Source organism: Carassius gibelio, chromosome A24 (genome assembly GCF_023724105.1).
Source record: "Carassius gibelio isolate Cgi1373 ecotype wild population from Czech Republic chromosome A24, carGib1.2-hapl.c, whole genome shotgun sequence".
NCBI classification, from domain to species: domain Eukaryota; kingdom Metazoa; phylum Chordata; class Actinopteri; order Cypriniformes; family Cyprinidae; genus Carassius; species Carassius gibelio.
In genome coordinates this window covers 16,889,744-16,910,984 of record NC_068394.1, presented here as the reverse complement: position 1 = coordinate 16,910,984, position 21,241 = coordinate 16,889,744, and the positions used below count along the sequence as shown (strand labels likewise).

General features: G+C 33.9%; 1 protein-coding gene across 3 annotated transcripts in view; it reads right to left on the bottom strand.

Moving 5' to 3' along the window:
* LOC127946255 (WD repeat-containing protein 37) overlaps positions 1-21,241 on the bottom strand; it is a 37,459-nt gene that overhangs the window by 12,636 nt on the left and 3,582 nt on the right. For 2 of the 3 annotated variants that reach the window (XM_052542710.1, XM_052542711.1), the window contains 9 exons: positions 17,760-17,856; positions 17,239-17,334; positions 16,746-16,810; positions 10,739-10,874; positions 9,524-9,595; positions 9,390-9,434; positions 8,138-8,214; positions 7,179-7,413; positions 6,938-7,079 (listed from right to left, as the gene is read on the bottom strand). In XM_052542710.1, the coding sequence (XP_052398670.1) occupies positions 6,938-7,079; positions 7,179-7,413; positions 8,138-8,214; positions 9,390-9,434; positions 9,524-9,595; positions 10,739-10,874; positions 16,746-16,810; positions 17,239-17,334; positions 17,760-17,856 (965 nt within the window). Of the gene's footprint in view, positions 1-6,937; positions 7,080-7,178; positions 7,414-8,137; positions 8,215-9,389; positions 9,435-9,523; positions 9,596-10,738; positions 10,875-16,745; positions 16,811-17,238; positions 17,335-17,759; positions 17,857-19,717; positions 19,771-21,241 lie in introns of all 3 variants that reach the window. The other variant, XM_052542712.1, reaches the window with a different exon arrangement.

Here is a 21,241-nt window from a genome sequence, read left to right as displayed (position 1 = left end):
CAACCAGAGGTAACAAGGCATGATGGATCCATGTTCTCATTCTGTTTACGCCAAATTCTGACTGCACCATCTGAAGACCAGGCAACATTCTTCCAGTCTTCAACTGTCCAATTTTGGTGAGCTCGTGCAAATTGTAGCCTCTTCTTCCTATTTGTAGTGGAGATGAGTGGTACCCAGTGGGGTCTTCTGCTGTTGTAGCCCATCCGCCTCAAGGTTGTGTGTGTTATAGCTTCACAAATGCTTTGCTGCATACATCAGTGTAACGAGAGGTAAAGTTGCTCATCAGCTTGAATTAGTCGGCCCATTCTCCTCTGACCTCTAGCATCAACAAGGCATTTTCTCCCACAGGACTGCCGCATACTGGATGTTTTTCCCTTTTCACACCATTCTTTGTAAACCCTAGAAATGGTTGTGCGTGAAAATCCCAGTAACTGAGCAGATTGTGAAATACTCAGACCGGCCCGTCTAGCACCAACAACCATGCCATGCTCAAAATTGCTTAAATCACCTTTCTCTCCCATTCTGACATTCAGTTTGGAGTTCAGGAGATTGTCTTGACCAGGACCACACCCCTAAATGCATTGAAGCAACTGCCATGTGATTGGTTGATTAGATAATTGCATTAATGAGAAATTGAACAGGTGTTCCTAATAATCCTTTAGGTGAGTATAAGATTTAGTTGCGTTCAACAGAAGAAAGTCATATGGGTTTGGAAAGACATAAGAGTAAACTGAACTATTTCTTTAAGATTAAACAATTAGAAGTTCTGTCTTGATCACAGGTTCATAAATAAGTCTGTACTAGCCTTTTGGCCTCCAGCCTGAATCTTTAACTGCCAGACTGAGTCTGAGTAACAGGAATAGGTGGGCTTGTCATGTAGAATTTGCATGATGTCTCAAAGGAGACACCAGCTGTGATATTTCTTCAGTGAGAAACCCATTTTGACACATTCCCCAAGACAGCAGGTGCGTCTCCCTCTGTCTGTGTGAAATCGAGCACACTGGCGATACTCTCCTAAGCCTCCTGACAGACAGATAGCAGCTCTGACAGGAAATGCCCTGCAGATCAAAGAGGACCGAGGCAGCGAACACCACGGGCTCTTGTGCACAGCAACGCTCCTGTCATGTTTCATTTGTACTGCACCACTCATTAGCATCAGGACCATCATTAGATGTTTAGGAGGTGTCATTCCAGGCCCTTTTGAGTGCCAGCATGAACAAATTCACACTTTAATACATTTTTCAATTCAAGTCAAGTATCAAATCAAAAGGCGAAGTCCGAGTCAAGTTCTCTTTTGGTCCCAAATACAAAACCAGGTTTTTCATTGACTTGGTTGATCCAGTTTAGCCAATAATCACAATATTTGTATGACATGGGTATTATCATCATGCAATTCAAAACAAGATGGAATAGATTTCATGTGCATATCTAGATATATTCAGTTGTACGACACTTTACATCTCTGGTCACACTCCAGTGTCCATAAGCACCAGCATTCACTAGCTGGCTCTAAAAGTGCTACTCTTTAAAGTTTTCAATACTTGTGCTGCTAGAAGCAGAAAAACAGTGGGCCAAGGCTTGAATGTTTCATCTAAGAGTCCATATGTCGTAATGTTGTGCTCATGGTGTGTCCCAATGCTCTGGGTTAGTGAAGTGAGACAGGCATATGTCAAATGTACTGAGCTAAACTACACTCATTACTAGAAACTGTACAGCCGTTTAAGAGCCTCAGTCTGCATAAAACAGACATAAATCCTGTTCTTACATATTCTAAGAGTAAAACATCTGTAAGGACTGTCCACAAAAGACCATTCAGATGGATACCACTGGTATCGGTTGTCTAAATCCAGCTACAGTGCTGTGGAAAAAGTATGTACACCCCATGAAAACTATAGGTATTTATGCACCATAACAAAACATGCTGATAGTGGATTAGAAATTTACTGAAGGGTTCGTTCACTTAAAAACACAAATTAAGACATTTTAATGAAATCTGACAATTTCAGTCCCTCCACACATTCCTTTCACCCAAAACTTTGACGCTTCAAAAAGTTAATAAAGACATTAATCAAGTAATCAGTGAGTTATTTTATTCAAATATAAACATGACATGCAAGGTTTGTTTTTGCGCATTATGTAAGCAATGTATTTTGAAATTCTTTCGGTTTACCATATTTAATGTGATCTATGTTTGTACTTTGATCAATGTTTAATAAAAGCCTAAATTAAATGTCTCCATCATATAAAAAAGTAATCATGCATCTTTAGAAAACTAAGATTCATGCACTTTTTGTACAGTCAATGTTTTGGGTGCATCAACTTGAGCGGACAGACAGAAATCACTCGCGTTTTAATAACTTCATTCGTGTTTAAAACATGAATTAAAGTCTCATGGTGTTGGAAGGACATGAGGATCACTAAAAGATGACAGAATTTTCATTTTTGGTCAAACACACTGTGAAAAAAAGTATAATAAATAAAAAATTTCTGAAGTATGTCCAGTTAACAAAAATTAAGTCAATGTTTTACTTTCTGTTTCTCTGTGATTATTTGGGAAATGTATTGATTTCTGCGTGTAAATTGTTTCAGTGTATATCCTACATCAGTTTTCACTGTATTCCAGTAATAAACAAAAAACAGCATTCTTTAACGAATTGCATTTTTAGTGATTTGTAGAGCTTAAATAGAAATGCAAATTTCTTGTCTAGAAAATGTTAATGAAGCAAAAAGGTTCTGCACTTATCATTATATCACATTTTCCTTGTTATGTGTTACATTTTATCACACTGACCCAAAAATACTATCGCATCAAGTTTCCAGTTTTATCAAAATGCCTACATATGTTGAAAATGGAGCAAATGTTTCATAGGGTGTACTTACATTTTCAAGTACATTCTTCAAAGAAAATATGGTTCATCAACACACTTTTGAGAAACAACTAAATATTTAATTAAAAAACACAAAAAGTTGTATTTTAGAGTTGCATTGTCAAGTTTTTTTTTTTTTTAAGGCTTATTTAATGCTGTGTGGAGATGGATTTTGGACTTAATGGGTGTACATTTGCATATATGTGTGTGAATTCATGTGGAGGAACTTAAGGAAAGTGATGTGAACAGGAAATCTGAGGTGTAGGAAGTGTTTGTGTGTGTGACAGAGAGGGGTAGTCTAGCATGACTCCTGTATGCATGGACCCACAGACACGCTCAGCATGAATGAATAAAAAAGCCGGCCTGTGTGAAGCTGTGTAAGCGTGTGTGTCTGGTCTTTAGGAGGTCCTCAGCTCCTGCCAGGAGCGCTGCAGAGCTCATTCATCCTACAGTCCCAGAGCAGCAGAGCATTCACTCCCACTGACAGCACAACACCCTCTCTCTGTCTCTCATGTGTGACTCAGTCAACCCACACACACACACCGCACTGTACACCACTCATTACCCACACACACACATCTGCATGCAGATATATTCAAGCTGCTATTTCCTGTCCAACTTCTCACTCATTAAGCCTTTCAGTGCATATCAAAATAAAAACTTTCCATGTCAGGTGTTACATAGTCTGAAGAGAATGTTGTTTGTGCGTGCAGAACTCAGCTGCACCGTGCATGGTTGTTAACTTGAGGCTAAGGTGTTCAGATTGCTTCCTGAAGTGAGATATTCTGGGATAATAGTTGGATATTGAGGGTGAACTATGAAATCAGTTTTATAGTTTCCCAGATACAATTATATATATAAAAAAAAATCAAATTCAATTTCCTTTTTTCTGGATTCTGTTATAAATACATTTTAATAATAGGGGAAAATGTCTGATCAATTGAATTCATAAACTTTAACAATGTAATCATTTATATTATTGTACGCCTGATGGGTTTGTAATAACATGAGGCTGAGTGTTGACAATTTTCATTTCAGATAAACTGTACTTTTATTAACTACATACTTTCTGTATAACTGCACAAAATCATTTTCTCATAGTTGTGAATAGATATTATTGGAGTACGTTCTACTGTTCCTCAATGAGTAGCATAGTGTTTCTTTGAGATTATTTGTTACATTTAGTCACGTCAGAGTGAAATTTGTGCAATTTATTAAAATGTTAACATTAACAAGGCCTTATGAAGGTTTTTTTTTTTTTTTTCTGTTGCCTGTTTTCATGTTTCTGGAATTTATGTTTACAGTTTTATGGCGGTTTTTGAAATGCAAATCAAACAATTCCTTTAATTTGTTAAAAAAAAAAAAAAAGTGCTGCATATACAACATATATTTATTGTTGAAATAAAATAAAGTTGGATATCCTTATATATTAATCTGTAATATCATTCAAACTCTGAGAAGTACATTACAATATATAATAGATTTCTGTAATAATTTCACTAAATTAAACCACACAAAGATAAGACTGTGCTGTCCATTCATAGAGAGACACGCAGACTTTATATTTAAAGAACAGTCTCAATAACATCCCAATTTTGCCAAAATATTTTGCATTATACAGTAAAATCACAAGGCCCTAGATTGCCTTTCATTTCATCACTTGCCAGGCAAAAGTTGCAAACCTGATCACTTTAAAAAGTAACTGCACATTTTTCCTCAAAAAGCCGCACAATTTGAGGCATAATTCATTTCTGAAGTACCAAATGTTGGAATGATAGAGTGCTACTAAAGCTCAATATTTTCCTAAAGTAACTTTTCCAGCAGTTTCTACACTTTGCCACTCCAGTGAGAAGATCTGCTAAACAGGTGTGTGTGTGTGTGTGTGTGTGTGTGTTGAGTGTTGCTCAGGGCTCAGTGTTGAGTCAATTCAACACAATTAGATTCGTCTCATCAACTCTGCACCTCATAACACTCAAATACACAATACTTCACATATACAAGTCTACAAAAAAGGGGGTTTGCTTTATGATTTTTTGGCGTTTAATTGTCAGGTAACACCAATTTTATTTGCACTGTATTATTATCATATCACGCATGCAACCAAAACAGTAACAAGAAATCAAAAAAATTCAGTTGAAAAAAATCTGAATGTGTGCATCTAATATATATATATATATATATATATATATATATATATATATATATATATATATATATATATATAAGTTATTTTAGTACAACAAGGTAAAACAAATTGAAATGAGCAACCAATATCAAGTAAAAAGAGTAATTTAATTTCTGTCATTTCAAGTAACTTTTTTAATTGTTTTAATCACTTTCACACTGTAAATACTGCAATAGGTTTTGTTTAGATCATTTCAGTTGTTTTAAATTGTATTCATAAAAATACATATTTTTATGGATTTACTCATTTTTAAGAAAAAAAAAAAAAGTCTGTCTGAGACCAAACTAAAACCATAATACTGAAACACGAAAAATAGCCTAACACAGAAGCAATGATCAATCTCTCTCTCTCTCTGTCTCTCTCTCTGCAAAAAGAAAAACAATCTTCAGGAGAAATTAATTTGTTCCAATAAAACTCAACCTCTGGGAGCTAAAAAATAAATAAATAAATAAAGTTATGATAAATGTTAAGATTTAAATAAAACCATCGCTCTTTATATATTACGTAATAACAATTTTATAAATGTTGATTGTTTAGTTGGTGTTTTAAGTGAGAGGAAATATTATAAAAGAGCAATAAAAAAAAAATGTGTTTTTTATAATGTATACTTTCAGATAAAACCTCTAAAATGGATTAGAAATTTGTTTCATTTTCATTTAGCAGTCGCTTTTATCCAAAGCGACTTAAAGTGCATTTAGGCCATACACTTCTTTTCCAGTATGTGTGTTCCCTGGGAATCGAACCCACAACCTTTTGCACTTCTAATGCAAAGCTCTACCACTGAGCCACAGGAACATTTGTTGAATTATATAATTTCCTAAAGATCCTACACCATTGCCTAAATATGAGCACTTGATGTTCGTCAGAAGTGTGTGAGAATCGGCGCGTGGAGATATGAGAGAGCCAGTGTCAGTCTGAATGAGAGTGAAGCACAGTAATGGGCTTTCCTCGGAGGAGCTTTCGGTGGGAAGCGGCTAATCTCATTACGCTGATTGTCTATTCGAGAGCATTACGCCGGGATCTGACAGAATTATACATGTTGGGCTTGAACATAATGAGCGGCGTGTAATCCCTGGTAATCAAAGAGTGCAGCGCCTCCTCGTTCCTGCTCGAACAAGCACACAACTGATTTCACACGCCAGCAAAACACACGGAGTACAGCGAGAGTACTGCTCCGGGAAAACACAAGACTGAAGGCTGGAAACAAACCACACAGAGCCAGCAGCAAAGGGTTCGCTTTAACTTGGCTTGAAGAAACGTATGTGGATGAAATTAGAGCAAGGTTTGATATCAGTGCACTGCCATCTACTGGTCAGAATCAAAAAGTCATTTCATAAAAGAGTTCAATGCATGTCATTCATCAACTAAAACAATGTCTAAAATGTATACTCTTAAATATTTGTCTTGATTTTTTTGTGTGTTTTTTAAATTCAAGCTTTTTTATCTAATATTTAATTGCATTTCAGCTTTATTTCAGTGACGAGTTATCAGCCATAATTATTTCTCCCTAGTCATGAAAAACTATTTTCATATTTTGCATTATTATTTGATAAAGAATATGTTTTGTGGTCTCCACTAGATCTGTTAAAGTGTTGCTTTCTGAAACTCTGCCAGGCACAAAACTGTCTTCTATTCTCGCTTCCTTGATGCAGCGTCCAAAAATGTCTTGCCATGCTGGATTTGTGATAATAAAGTATTTTGGCTTCCTAGAAAAATGTTAGTAAGCTGCTAGCATTGTGAGAAACTGATCTTGACTTTAGAAGACCTTTTGTACTTTAATTTCATTTTTTCTCTAATTTGGCACTTGGCGAGTGTTAATTTTGTATCAGATTTTATGTATAGAGTGAAATGTCTGTCATGTACGAATCGCGATGGCGTGACTTACTCGGTGTGGCCCTGGAAGACGTTGACGGAGTGGATGGAGGGATCTCTGAAGTCCCACAGCCGGAAGGTGGTGTCCCTGGATGAGGTGACCACCAGACGCTGGGTGGGATGAGTACAGCAGTGGGTCAGCTCTTGATCGTGACCTGCAAACACACCACACATGTAAAACAGAGACATATACCCATAAAAATAGCTGTAAAAGCATCCGGTGCAGCAGTGGAGAAGAGCGGTGGCTGGTTTACCTGTGAGGGCATGCACCAGCTCAGAGGTCTCTACATCATAGAGGTTTGCAGCTCTGTCCCAGGACGCAGTGACCACCTGCTTTCCTCCCACCAGCCAATCAGCTGCGATCACCACCCCCTGGTGGCTCTTCAAGGTGGTGGTGGCCACACGGATGGTGGGGCATTCACTGGGGCCCTCTGCCTCGCCGTCGGCCTCGTCTTTATCAGAGAAGTCCCCGTCATCGTCCAGAGAGGCCTGAATCACAGGAGGCAAAATAAAGAGTCAGGAAATGAAGGTATGTAAAGCTAATCCAGACTTTGAAATAATATATTCATAAATAATATAGGAACTAACATCAAAATAAGCATTTACAGCCATTAACCGAACATTGTAATGCTACACACTATGTAACTTTTGAAAAAGCACCATTTCTCATTTCAGTGTAGTATAACTTGTACTGAAATAATTAAAACTGAAGAAAGGAATGTAACACTATATAAAATTATACTAATATATAAACAATTATATAGTAATTGTTTATATTATAAAGCAAATAAAAAATAATATTTATTTATTCATTCTTAGTTACATCATGTAGCTTTAAGGACACAAAAATGGGAACACAAAGGGGACAAAAGACAGATAATTTCAATTCCTGAACAAATTCATTCATTATACTTCCTTAATGTGGCATTCTTACAAGCAAACCAGAATATTCAGTTTAAAGAACTAATGTTGGATGAGTATAGATGTTTTCAGAAGTGGAGCAAGTTATGTTTTCATGAAACATTACAACAACCTTTTTTGTCTTTCCATGCACAAAAATTGCAAATAAATTATATTGATTTCAGCATTCATGTTCACTTTTTGCATAAGCAAGGTACCTGGATGAGAGACGATGCATCGGAGCATCATTACATAAAAAGGACACAGAAAAATGAAAGTGTGTGTGTGTGTGTGTGTGTGTTTGAACACTCACACTGGTGTCTGCTGGGGGCTGGGGAAGCGGCAGCTGTACCATGTAACGCCAGATGTGTGCCGTCTGGTCCCCAGACGCTGTCAGCAAAACAAACACAGATGGAGCATTATATAAAAAAGGACAGTCATCGATCAAATCACATTTAAAAGCATCTGACAGATCAGGGGAGAGATACAAATAAAGACATTAAAAAAAAGATAAATTTTTAGTCTTATGAAAAAAAAAAAATAATAATTATATATATTAACCCTCTGAGGTCATGTAAGTAAAATGTTTACATGTTATGTCAAAACTAGTACAAGTATATAAATAAATAAAAACAGACTTGCTCATGCTTATGATCTTTGCTGAATAAAGTGCTTCATTCTTTTTTCTGAGGAAATCCAAATCTCAAATCCTCAACCACATCACATCTTTTTGGGGTGAATTATGTCTTGTTCCTCTCATCGCGAAGCAAACAGTAAAATAAAAACTTGAAGAACAGTCTCACTGTCTTCAGTTGTGTGGTGTGGTATTCAAGCCGCGCGCTTCAGTTTGAATCTGAATAGCGAGTTCAGCGCAGGGGCATGGTCACATTAGATATAGTGAAGGGAGACATGAAAAACAGACATCGCGTTGTTTTCATATGGATTACTTTATCACAGAATATCTGTTTTTGGCAGCACTTGTTTAGTTTTAAAGTAGACATGTCAAGCTTTCTATAGATATCTCTCTCATGTCTCTTCGTTGAATATTCACAGAGTTACAGTTCATTTTAATGACATGTTTGTGAATGAAGATCAGCGCAAACAGGCTGCAGACAGCACACCTTGTTTGTTATCTTTATTTTATAAGTGCACAAAGTTTTGTTGTTATTATGTCTGTATGCAAACAAAAAGTAGACCCTTTATAGATTCGATTGATGTATTGCTCTTATCTGTACGATTAAAACTGAGAGTGCAATTTAAGTTCTTTTCGGGGCTATCAGGAGAAAATGACTCATAACGCGTGTATGCGATAATCGACTTCAGAGGGTTAATGTGTAATAACAGGTTATAACCACTGGACGGCATCATCATGCATCAGCAACATGTTAATGTTAATAACTCTATTTGCATTCATAATCAACGTCCCTGATGAAACGGCGTATGATTAATTGATCCGTAATATATTCTCAAAACTAGTGATTCACCAAAACCAAAAGAATCATTTGGATAGTAGGTGCAATACAAGTAGTGAACTTATCACTTATCAGCAAAGTTGTATACAGTACCTGTCAGAGCCATCTGCTCTGTTGGGTGGAACTTAATGGAGTTGACTGCAAGAAAACAAAACAAGAAAGCATGTCAAATCTGAAGATACAAATCACAAAACTAACACTAAAGTTACAGGCTCAAATCTTGATACCTGATCCAGCGTGACCAGCATATTTCAGCAGGCACTTTCCAGTCTCGATGCTCCACAGCATGGAGCAGTGATCTAAAGAAAGAAGAATGATTCATGAGATGCGGAAGAAATAATCCTACTCACAACAGCGATTTAAGTACAAAAACTGCACAAATCCTTTTAAATATATCATCTGATCGATGTCTTGAGGAATATTTGACTCTGGGCCGTTGAATTATTAGAAAAACGTAATAAGTGTATGGTTTGCAACTTGAGCAAAGTGCATGTCAAAATTTAGGGCATATCTAAATAAAAAATTTTGGTTGGTGATTTTTATCAGCAATAAAATATGAAATAAACAAAAAACAAACAAAAAAAATAATCAAAAAATAATTACCGTAATAAATTAATAATAATAAAAAAAAAACTTAGAATACAAAAATGTCGATGTCAATAATAAAAAAGCACCTTCATATATTTTTTAAATACATTTTTTTAATCATTCACTGACATACATTTTAAAAACCAACATCGTAACTACCAAAAATCCATACATTTTTAAGATTTTAACCCTTTAATTGTCAGTCTGTTTACATAATGACACTGGTTTTGTTTAGTTTTTTCCTCCATATACATTTTTTTGTTATTATTATTATTATTATTATTGCGGTTTTGGAAATGCCAATAATTAGCAACAAAAACCACCACTCTAACACACACAAATCTCTCAGTACACAAATATAAATCATAATTCTGATCTGATACAGTACACCCACACAATTATAATTACATTATTTAAAACCAATATGCCTTTTTTTCCAGCAGAAGCAGAAAAGTCGAGAATTTGTTTCATAAGCTAAATCTGAGAAAATATTTATAAAAAGTATAATAATAATAACAAAAAATAGTAAAAGTCTGAAGCTTTGCCAAAATAATTTTTAAAGCAAGAGAATTCATGATCTTATGCTGATATGGCACTGGGATTACTCTTTTTTTTTTTTTTTTATATGGGTTTAAATGGGGACATCTTTGTTATTCAGGTCCTAGTGAATACTTTTTTTAACCTAGTGTAAAACTAATTTATGAAAAGGAAATTGTGATATTAAGATTTCAATAAAAAAATACACAATTTTTGACTATGTATGCTGTTTGGATTAATCAGAACAGTGCCAAAAAAACCCCTCTTAATTGAATTAAAAATAATGGGTGAAATAAGTGTGGCTGCGGCAGATTTACCGGCTGAAGCTGTGCCGAGAACCAGCGGCTGAACCCGAGTCACGGCCAGGTCCCATATCCCATCCCGGTGTCCCACGTACTCCTTGACCAGCTGACACACTGCACGAGACGTGGTGGCTTTGAAACTGGACACGATCTGAGGAACGGACGGGAGAATGAGCACTGGGTCAGAGGTTCACACACACACACACACACACACACACACAGATCTAACTACAGAGCCACAGTAAGCAGCGCAGAAGCATGGGGAATCAGTACATGACTCTACACTTATAACACACGTCATGTGGTTACACTGTGGATTGTATGAACACTACATTCAGTCATACAGTCTCTCAAACATGATCAAGGTCTACGAAAGGAAAGCGTAGTCAATACTTCAGAAATGAGAACATTTTTAAATCAAAACACCCTAACAAACAAAAATAAGCATGTAGACAAGAACAGAATTCAATTACCATTAAAATATATAGAAGCTGACTGATTAACTAAAAAAAAAATAAAAAAAATGATGTGCATGTACTGTAAATAAATATGAAAAAGTAAAAAAGTAGCTGAGCTGAGAGAGCAAAGTGGAAAATGGCTGTAATGGTGTATATAGTAGATAAATATTAAAACAATATTGCAGTATATATATATATATATATATATATATATGGCCTGTTCAAAAAAGTGCACATTATTTATTAAAAATTCAATGAAAGATCTCTAATAACAGAAAATGTGCATTACAGAATGGATCTGTGTAACACACAAGTGGTGCTGGTGAACTCCTTTGCATGTTAGAGCCAAGTTAGAACTGATTTAAGGTAAAAATGTAATATGTTTGAGAAAGAAGTGTGTGACTGCATTTATATGATCAAAAACACAGTACAAACAGCTGGATAATATTTCATATATCTTAATATGCATATGCAATTCAGTGATATGCGATTCTTCAGGAATCATTGAAATTATGCTCATTTGAAGCTCAAGAAAAATTTCTGATTATTATCAATGTCTACTAAAAAATAGTTGTGCTGCTTAGTATTTTTGTGGAAAGTCATGCATTTTTTTCAGGATTATCTGATGAATAGAATTATCAACAGAACAGTATTTTAATTTAATAAGGATGCGTTAAACTGATAAACACTTTTTTTTGCATTTAAAAATATAGGGAATAGTAGTGGTGTACATTAGCACATCACTAATTTTAAACATTGCAGATAATTTGGCATTTAGATATTTTAACAGGTTCAGTATGTGATGTAAAATAAAGACAAAAATGCCCCCTCTGAAAAACATCAGATTGTTTTTATGATTTACGGTTGCACAACTGCAAATCATCAAATATCTGATCTGGTAAGTGATAAAAGTACTTTACAGTAATCTTTACTTGCTACCACAACAGCAACAAAAGTTTACATATTTAATACAATATTAAAAAAAATGCTGTAATATTTAGGGATGCACAATAAATCAGTGACCATTTTAAGTTTTATTTAATAATAAGAAGCATGACAAATTCTAAAACTTCAATAGATCCTAAAAACCTTCAAATTAAAATGCTCTGAATCGCATTTTAAACAGTAATATGATCCAAGTTATAAAGTAAAGCATAACATTAAACCATGAAAATTGGTACGGGCCATCATTTCTATATCTGTGCATCCCTACTAGTATCTATAAAAGGAAAAGAGGTATTGAGGTACATGGGTCAAACTTTAACAAATGTTTTGGCATCACAGGAAACGGATGACTTCTATAAAGCAATGGACAGAGGAAGGTGTGCAAGCGTGTCAATATGCAGCCTAACTCCTACTGAACACTGCTGAGCCTCAAATACTGTACCACTGAAGGTAAGAGCAAACACAGCAAGCACAATGAGCCCTCATCTCTGCACTGTGAAAATGCTCTGTAATATTAGAAAACTATATTATTTAGTAAGTGACAGAGCTCCTCACATACTGTAGAGTTTAATAAAACAAGTCCAAAGACGATCCCTTGAACTCTAATGTATTCCTTCAAAGTTACATGGCACCAAACCCACTTCACTCACAACTACATACAGTATGTAGCCTAATACATGCAATCACAAAATTATGATGATATAATATATATATTTTTTTTTTCTTATAAAACTTAAATGCATATTCAGCAGTAAAATGAACTAATTTACCAACAGTAACATCTAAAAAAGGTTCAAATTACTGCCGTCAACTAATTATTTTTTTATACTAATTAATTGTGATTACCATAATCACACATTAAGATATTAATATTGTCACAATTTCATAATGAACCTACAAATTAATGTACTGTAGAAACAACATAAAGATGGTATATTTTAATATGTTTAATGGGATATTTTTACTAAGTAGCCTATTATTAATGAAAGCCAGTATCAATTATACCAATAATGCTGCTGTCTCTATTAAATGAATTTTTCCTTAATTGTAGCCATTAATTACAGCTGTTCAACATTACAGTATAACTGAAAGCCATTTAATAGCACCTGAAACATACAACAACTTTTAAATTACGTGAACTCAAAACAATCTTAATCACATAAACTGTATATGAAAAAACTATAAAGATTAATCTTTGTTAAAGCTACCGAAGTTACTCAGTGAGCAGAGCAGTCGAGTGATTTCTCTTTTTCTTTGATTTATATCAATAACAGACTTCAGTTTCACTTTAAATGCAGCACTATCTCTTTAAAACCTGTCTCCGGTTTCTCTTTCGGCTTTGAAACAACGGTCCGGGGCAATGTAAATACTTTGTGGACAAACTAATTAGTGAAAAAAAAAAAAAAAACGGTTCAAGGCATGTGTACGCAGGTGCATGAAGATGACTGAATTGAATAGTCCCGAATTACACCGTTTATTAAATAAACAGAAATAAATGACAAAATAATAATAATAATAATAATCCTAACATACTATCAATTTATTTAAAACACAAAGTATTATGCTTTAAAAAATTATAAACAATTTTAATAACAAAATTATAAAAATCAAAATGATTGCTACTTAAGATAACTTTCTTTCAATTCAAGTCTATTTGTATAACGCTTTTTACGATACAAATCATTGCAAAGCAACTTTACAGAAAAATTAAGTTTCTACAATATTTAGTAGTAGCTTATAAGTGGCAATCAGTTTATATGCAAATGACAAGAATTTTCAGAAAAATGTATACAAGACAGTCAACCAGACAAAGAAACACTATTAACAGTAATTATTAAGTGATAGCATATTAAGTAGTATTATTTGTTAGTTATAGCCTCATTTGCTTGCTCTTATCCTCGGCCATAGATATCAGCTCCACCATACATTAGATTCATGAAAGATTTTCATTTATAAAAGATTTTTCGTTTTATTGATTACCGTATTTTCCGGACTATAAGTCACACTTTTTTTCATAGTTCGGCTGGTCCTGCGACTTATAGTCAGGTGCGACTTATTTATCAAAATTAACCGAGAGAAATTAACCAATAGAAAACATTATAGAGCGCCCTCTCGCGGCTGTAGGCGGTAATGTTTTCTCTTGGTTCTTGGTTCTAAATAAATGCGACTTATAGTCCAGTGCGACTTATATATGTTTTTTTTCCTCATCATGACGTATTTTTGTACTTATGCGACTTATACTCAGGTGCGTATATAGTCCGAAAAATACGGTAATCAAGACAGTCCTAATGTTTAAGCAATTAACGGCATTTAACATTTAACATCTGCAATGTCAAATAATGGAGTAAGCATAATAAACGAAAGCATAAATCCACTATTTACAGCCTAAAAACAAGAGCATTTTCAACACTGACTAAACGAGAAATATCAGCTAATGTTCACTGTAACGAGGGAGAGAGCTGTTGGTGTTTTCTCTTCTGTCAGGTCTTGTGTGTGAAGGGGAGGGATGCATGAGGGATACCACATTACAGAACTACTCAGCAGGGGGATCGACTTCTTAACCTCATAAAGTTCCAGTTTAATCACAAACGGAGTTAAAGAAATGTTTTGCTCTCAGTTTGTTAGAAGAAACATTCCACAAAAAGAGCAAAGGTTAATTTGCCTCAATTGAGCTGTTTATGCTCTTCTCAACCAGAATACGGTAATATAATTGTTAGATAGATTTAGTCAACTATCCTGGTTCTTTCCAGCCAGCACATCTGGCCCTGCTCAACTTCAAGAAATTAGACCATGGCATATTTTTTGTGCACAAGATTCTTATTAGTTTAGAGTTTTTTTTTTTTTTTTTAGTGGAAGAACTAGCATGTTCTGTTTTGCCTTTTTCATCATAGAGTTTATCAGAATTGTGAACTAATTCAATTTGCTCTGGCCATATGCTTGAATGGGCTACGATTTGCTGGCAGGAGAAAACCAATGCCAATCAAAGGTTTCCAAGCCAACTGTTAAGAACTTCCAAAAGCCATATTTCTTCATACTCATTATTGAGTTTTACAAAACGTTGCCTTAACGTCATTGTTAATGTCGCATATAAAGCCGAGTTAGCCAAATAATCACAGATTGATGACTTGTCCTCGAGCCCATCATTATTGGGTTATGACCCCCATCTGGTGGATAGTTCATGCATTTTGGCACACTGAGGAGTTAATTACCCATGAGTCTCCACCCCATAACTCCCAGTTCCCAACATTGAAGTTGCGAGGTCCACCTACTTTCCCCGGGAAAGAATTTGAGCGCTACATCAGTGAAACCGAGAAAACAAGAACAATTGTAATCCATGAGGATCAAAAAGTTAAAAACATGGGTTTAATTTGAATCAGCACCATCAAACTCTATTTTCAAGAGTATACAGGTACACAAGGGCTTGGGTCCGATAATGGAGCAATGTGGAAAGTAGAGAGAAATTATGACATTTGAAATTTGTTTGTTTGGTAAGAACACTAGATATTAGGGGTGTTAACATTTAATATGGTAACTACACAGCAAAATAAATGAATAAATAAGCTGCTGCTGAGCTGCTAATGCTGTAAACAAATACTACTTAATCAGTTTTAGGACTGTATTTCATTTGATTTTGATTTTGAATTAGATCATGAGATGCACTGAAACCTACAATCTGAGCACATTTCAAGAATTTTAGTAAAATCACACAAATGTAATGAAGTATCAACAATGTGTAGGAGATGGTGGAATCTGGATTTGGTCAAATGTAAAAAAAAACGGTCACTGTCAATGCATGAGATATTTTGCATAGATTTACAAATAGTATGATAAATCGGTATGTAACTGCATGAAAAGTGCATGTGAAACTGGAGGTAGTTTGTTAAACTGAACAATAAGAACAAGCACTTCAGCACTATGAAAATGCAACACTGAAACAAAACACAGACGCTTACATAACCAGCTGAAACAGCCTGCTCTAGAGATGTCACAATTCAATAACAAAACTGAAATGATTCCATTTTACCAGTTATTCCATAGTCAATTACAAAAGAAAATAATAATAATTAAAAAATTCCAGTTGCATGCCATTATGGTACATGCTGTTATTAGAATTCAATTTCTTTCCATAGATAATTTAACCAAAAATTTAAAATCCTGTCATCATTTACTCCTCATTTAATTAATCTTGAAAGCCAAATTAAGATATCAATGATTCGTGAGAGATTTCTGTTCCTCCTTTGAAAGTCTAAGAACCCAAAATAAGTAATGAAGGTGAGTAAAAGATGCATTCTCATTTTGGGTGAACTGGCCCTTTAATAATTGTGAAAAATAACAAAGGAGTGCCAATAATGGCACTGTTTTGGTTTTAATCATCAGATTTCACTGGTATCGGTAACATTTTGGTATTGTGACAACCCTAGCTTGTTCATTTCTAAAGTACCTACATATGTTAAGCAGCAAAGTCTGTAAGCCAAAGAACAGGACAAAGAACATGACTTTTCACTGAGTTTTTTCTTTAGAGATCAATGGTTCCAGGATAAATATTCTGAGCTTGAACAACGATAACAGCATTTTAGTCTGAGCGAAATGTCAGCAATAACCCACAGACGCAATCATACCTTGCTAGTGGAGGCCTTGTATGTCGTCTTCAGCTTCTGGGACAGCTGACTTGTGCTGTGACTAGCTGTGCACAAGAAATTAAACGATTATGAGTGAAGCATGGGTGAAAAGAATTATACATTTCATTGTTAGGTTTAAAGATTTCAATTTCTTCCACACCAGACCAGATTAGAAATAACTTTTTATGGAGCACTGTCAAGCTGAAACAAAAAGGGCCCGATTCTAGTATAAATGTTTGTCTAAGGAGATTATTTGGCGATATGACTTCATGCTCCTGTTTGTAATGTAAATTGTAATGGATGTATCTAAAATAGACAAACACCCTTAATTAGAAGAAAGTTTCCACAAACAGCTTCAAACTCCATCATGTTGTGCGAGTACACAGCTTCAGGCACAACTGTATAATTCTCTCTGAATCATCAAAAGTCAACATCATTATTTATTCAAAAGCTTGTTTCAATGGTCTAAATGTCAGGTTTGGTTTGCATGTACCTTTTGTTTTGAGGGCTCCTTTGCTGAGATCGCAACCATCGACTGTCTGTCCTTCTCCAGCCAAACGTTCGTTTAGCGAATCAATCTCTCTCCGCACTGCACAAGAACAGAGCTTATTATATATATATTACAATATATTATTGTCCGCTGATAAACTGAACAAAACACAGATTTTGTTACATTTACACCCTATGTAAGGGATAACGTACATTCAAATAAACCCTACAGTTTGATGAGGAGCCACGACATCAACCTGAAGTAGTTTAAACATCAATAATGACTGGACATTAATCCTGCATATTACACAGCAACTTACAATTATACACTTATTAATAAGTACATAACTTAATGTAATACCGAAAACAATTAAGGATTCAGATCTTGAGAATGCTGTGAGTGTGAAAGCCACTCAGCATAAGATGAATAAAACCTGTTCTTCATGTGCAAAGACTGTGGTGTCATCATGACATTAAATATAAGAAGTCATGTAAAAAGACGCAAGCTAATTAGTTACTACTCACATTCTAAGTTTTCGATGTAGAGATTTTCAAACTCCCGTTCAATCTGTCCGAACAGGTCCAGTAAGTTACTCCTTAAGGCCATCGGCAACTTGGAGTCCTAGAAATTTAATCAAATTATGCATATTACAAATACTCAGAAAATACGGCATCAAAATGCCTTTAGACTTCAATGACAACAAATGAAAAATGCAGATTCTGCACTGTTCTACTCTGTACATTCAGGCTATTTAAAATAATTAACATAAAAATAAACTACTAAAACACAAAGACTATTGAGGGGATTTTGTTAATGGTTTATTTTCAAGAAGAAATAAACACCAGAAATCTACAAATAAACTGTAAAGAAAACTGATAATTTTCTTGCCGTTGTGAAACAATACACCTAAAAGGATACGTTAAATACTCAGCTGTTCTAAAACTTTACATAAAATATCTTGCTGTTTTGAAATTTTACATCTAAATGTTTACGTAAAATATCTTGCTGTTTTTAAATTTTACGTCTAAAAGTTTACGTAAAATATCTTGCTGTTTTGAAATTTTACATCTAAATGTTTACGTAAAATATATTGCTGTTTTGAAATTTTACATCTAAATGTTTACGTAAAATATCTTGCTGTTTTTAAATTTTACATCTACATTTGTGTTCTACAAATTCTACATAAAATATATTGCTGTTCCAAAATGTTTTTTTAAAACATCTTGTTATAAAACATTGTATCTAAAGAGTAAAATATATTGCTGTTGCTAAAACGTAAGATAAAATATACAGTATTGCAATTAAAAATGTACATTAAAAGTTTACATAAAATTTCTTTCTACTCTGAAACTTTATATATATAAACATTTATGTTAAATGTCACACTGTTATAAAACCTTTACATAAAACAACTTTGTCGTATATTAAAAAAAGTCATGTTAATGTTTACCTAAACTTTATGTAAAATATGTTGCTCTTCTAAAGCTATACATCAAAAAATTTATGTAAAATATGTTTCTGTTCCTAAAGCTTAAGATAAAATATACTACAGTTCTTAAAATTTACATTTAAAAGTTTACGTAAAATATCATGCTGTTCTGAACAGTAACACTTAAACGATTACGTAAAATTTACTGCGGAAAACATTTGTGTAAAATATCACACTGTTATAAAACCTTTAAATAAAACAGCTCTGTTTTAAAATTTTGTGTAATTTATGTAAAATTTATGTAAAATATCTTGCTCTTCTGAAGCTTTACATAAAATAATGTTGTTGTTCCAAAAATGTGTTAAATATCTTTTTTTTTAATTACATCTAAAAATGTATGTAACGTGTTGTTGTTCTAAAACTTGAGATAAAAATAAAATATATTGCAATTCTAAAAATTTACATAAAAAGTTTACATAAAATATAATGTTGTTATGAAACGTAAAACGTAAAAGTTTATGTAAAATGTATTGCGTAAAACACTGTTATAGAACCTTTACATAAACAGCTTAATGTTCATGTTAATGTTAATGTTTATTTAAACTTTACATCAAATATATTGCGGTTTTGAAATTTTACAGCTAAATATTTACAAAAAATATCTTGCTGTCCTAAAGCTTTACATACAATATATTGCCGTTTTTTATTTATTTTACATCTTCATATTTTTCGATTCATATTTAATATCTTGCTGTTCTAAAGCTTTATAAAAAGATATGTTGCTGTTCCAAAAATGTAAAATATGTTGTTGTTAATAAAAATTTAATTAAAAATTTCATAAAAATATATTGCTGTTCCAAAGGCTTTTAAGCCTCAGTAGAGATCATTTCTGTCCTAAATGCATACTTTATTTTTGAGACAGGGAAACCAAACATTACTGAGGATAGAAAAGAACCAAAAGAGAGAAAAAAAGAAAACCATCAAATCTGAAAAATCACAAAAAGTAAAGAGATCTCGATTAAAAAACATTACTAACCTACCAAATCAACTTACCTCCATTATCAAGCATAAGAGGTTTCAAGTGAAGTCTTTCAGCCAGATTACAACTACACAAAGAAAAGCAATCCACAAACAAACATTGCTGTTGTGTCATTTAGACTAGCTTTGTCCATATTAACTACTCCAGAACAACAAGGTTTGCTCTCATGTCAAGTTAACACAAGAGTTTACCAATGAGAACAGTGTAAAAGCAAAGTCAACTGCTCTCCTTTCTGTCATTACCACATGTAGCCTACTTATGCATCAGAGAGAGGGAGATGGCAATTAATAAACAACAGCTTGTCATCTATTCTTATAAACCGGCTCAATCCTAAAACTTAATGGACATAATGACAGCACTGAGAGGCTGAAAGGTTGTATAGTCTAAATCCAGTGAACGGTTTACAGTAGGGACTGCCAATCAGAAATGACCCTACAGAGGAACAGACAGAACAATCGGACCCCAGCGTGGGCCGCTCTTTAAAAATGGATGAGGCTATAGACCACAGAAGGGTTGAAACTATAGATACCCTCCGAGGAGTATCAATGAAACTGATTATCATATGGCATCATGGCACTACTTAACACTTTCATACTAACATTTTTTCAAAATAGCTATGAAAAGTTTTCAAGAAAATGTACTAAAAGCAAGTTTTTGAATTTAAACTGGTGAAGAACTTAATTTGAATGTGAGAACTGATGACTGTAGTTGAGGTGAGTACAGTCCAGGCCACTCTTATCACTGACGTACTCCAGTAATGTTTGTGTAAGGAATGGGCGTCATCATTTAGGACAAACGTCGTGTGTTAGAGGATGTAAATTCCTGGGAGACGTTACAGTACCAAACAATGACACAACTACTCATTGACAGAAATACTTAACTAATGTCATCTGTTCACCCGGTTTAACATGGACTTGTGGTTTTTCTGACATCCTTTCCATTCTTCCAAACCAGAATCACTCTCAATAAAGACACTGATCCAGAGTTATTACAGTTGTAATATTTATAATGTGTCCTTTTCAATTTAGTTTACGTTTTGTTGTTTGGTAGTTTTACTTTTGGATTTTAGTTTCATAAGGATGTCAAAGATAAAAAATTATCTGATATCATTTAAATATGTTTAATTGCATTTTTTTCAAGACCAGATATTAATCTTTCATTGTTATCTGGAGTATTTTTGCATGTTTAATTTAATTGTATTACTTTTATTTTCCTTTCGGCGTTCCTTATTACATTTCAAATGTTTTATTATTATTATTATTATTATTATTTTAAGAAAGAAAAACATTTAGATTTTTTTTCATAACAACACTTAATTAAAACATTGAATTCCTGGAACACTGAATATTGTCTCCTGTAATAATAATAATAATGACAATAATAATAATCATTATCATCATCATAAACTAAATTCTAAAACAATGGCAAATTATTTCTATTTTATTTACAATTTGTCCTTTCAGTGTAGTTTATTTGTGTTGTTTTTAAGTTTTAGTTTATTTTTTTATTTATTTTTCTGTATCGCAGGAATGCAAAAG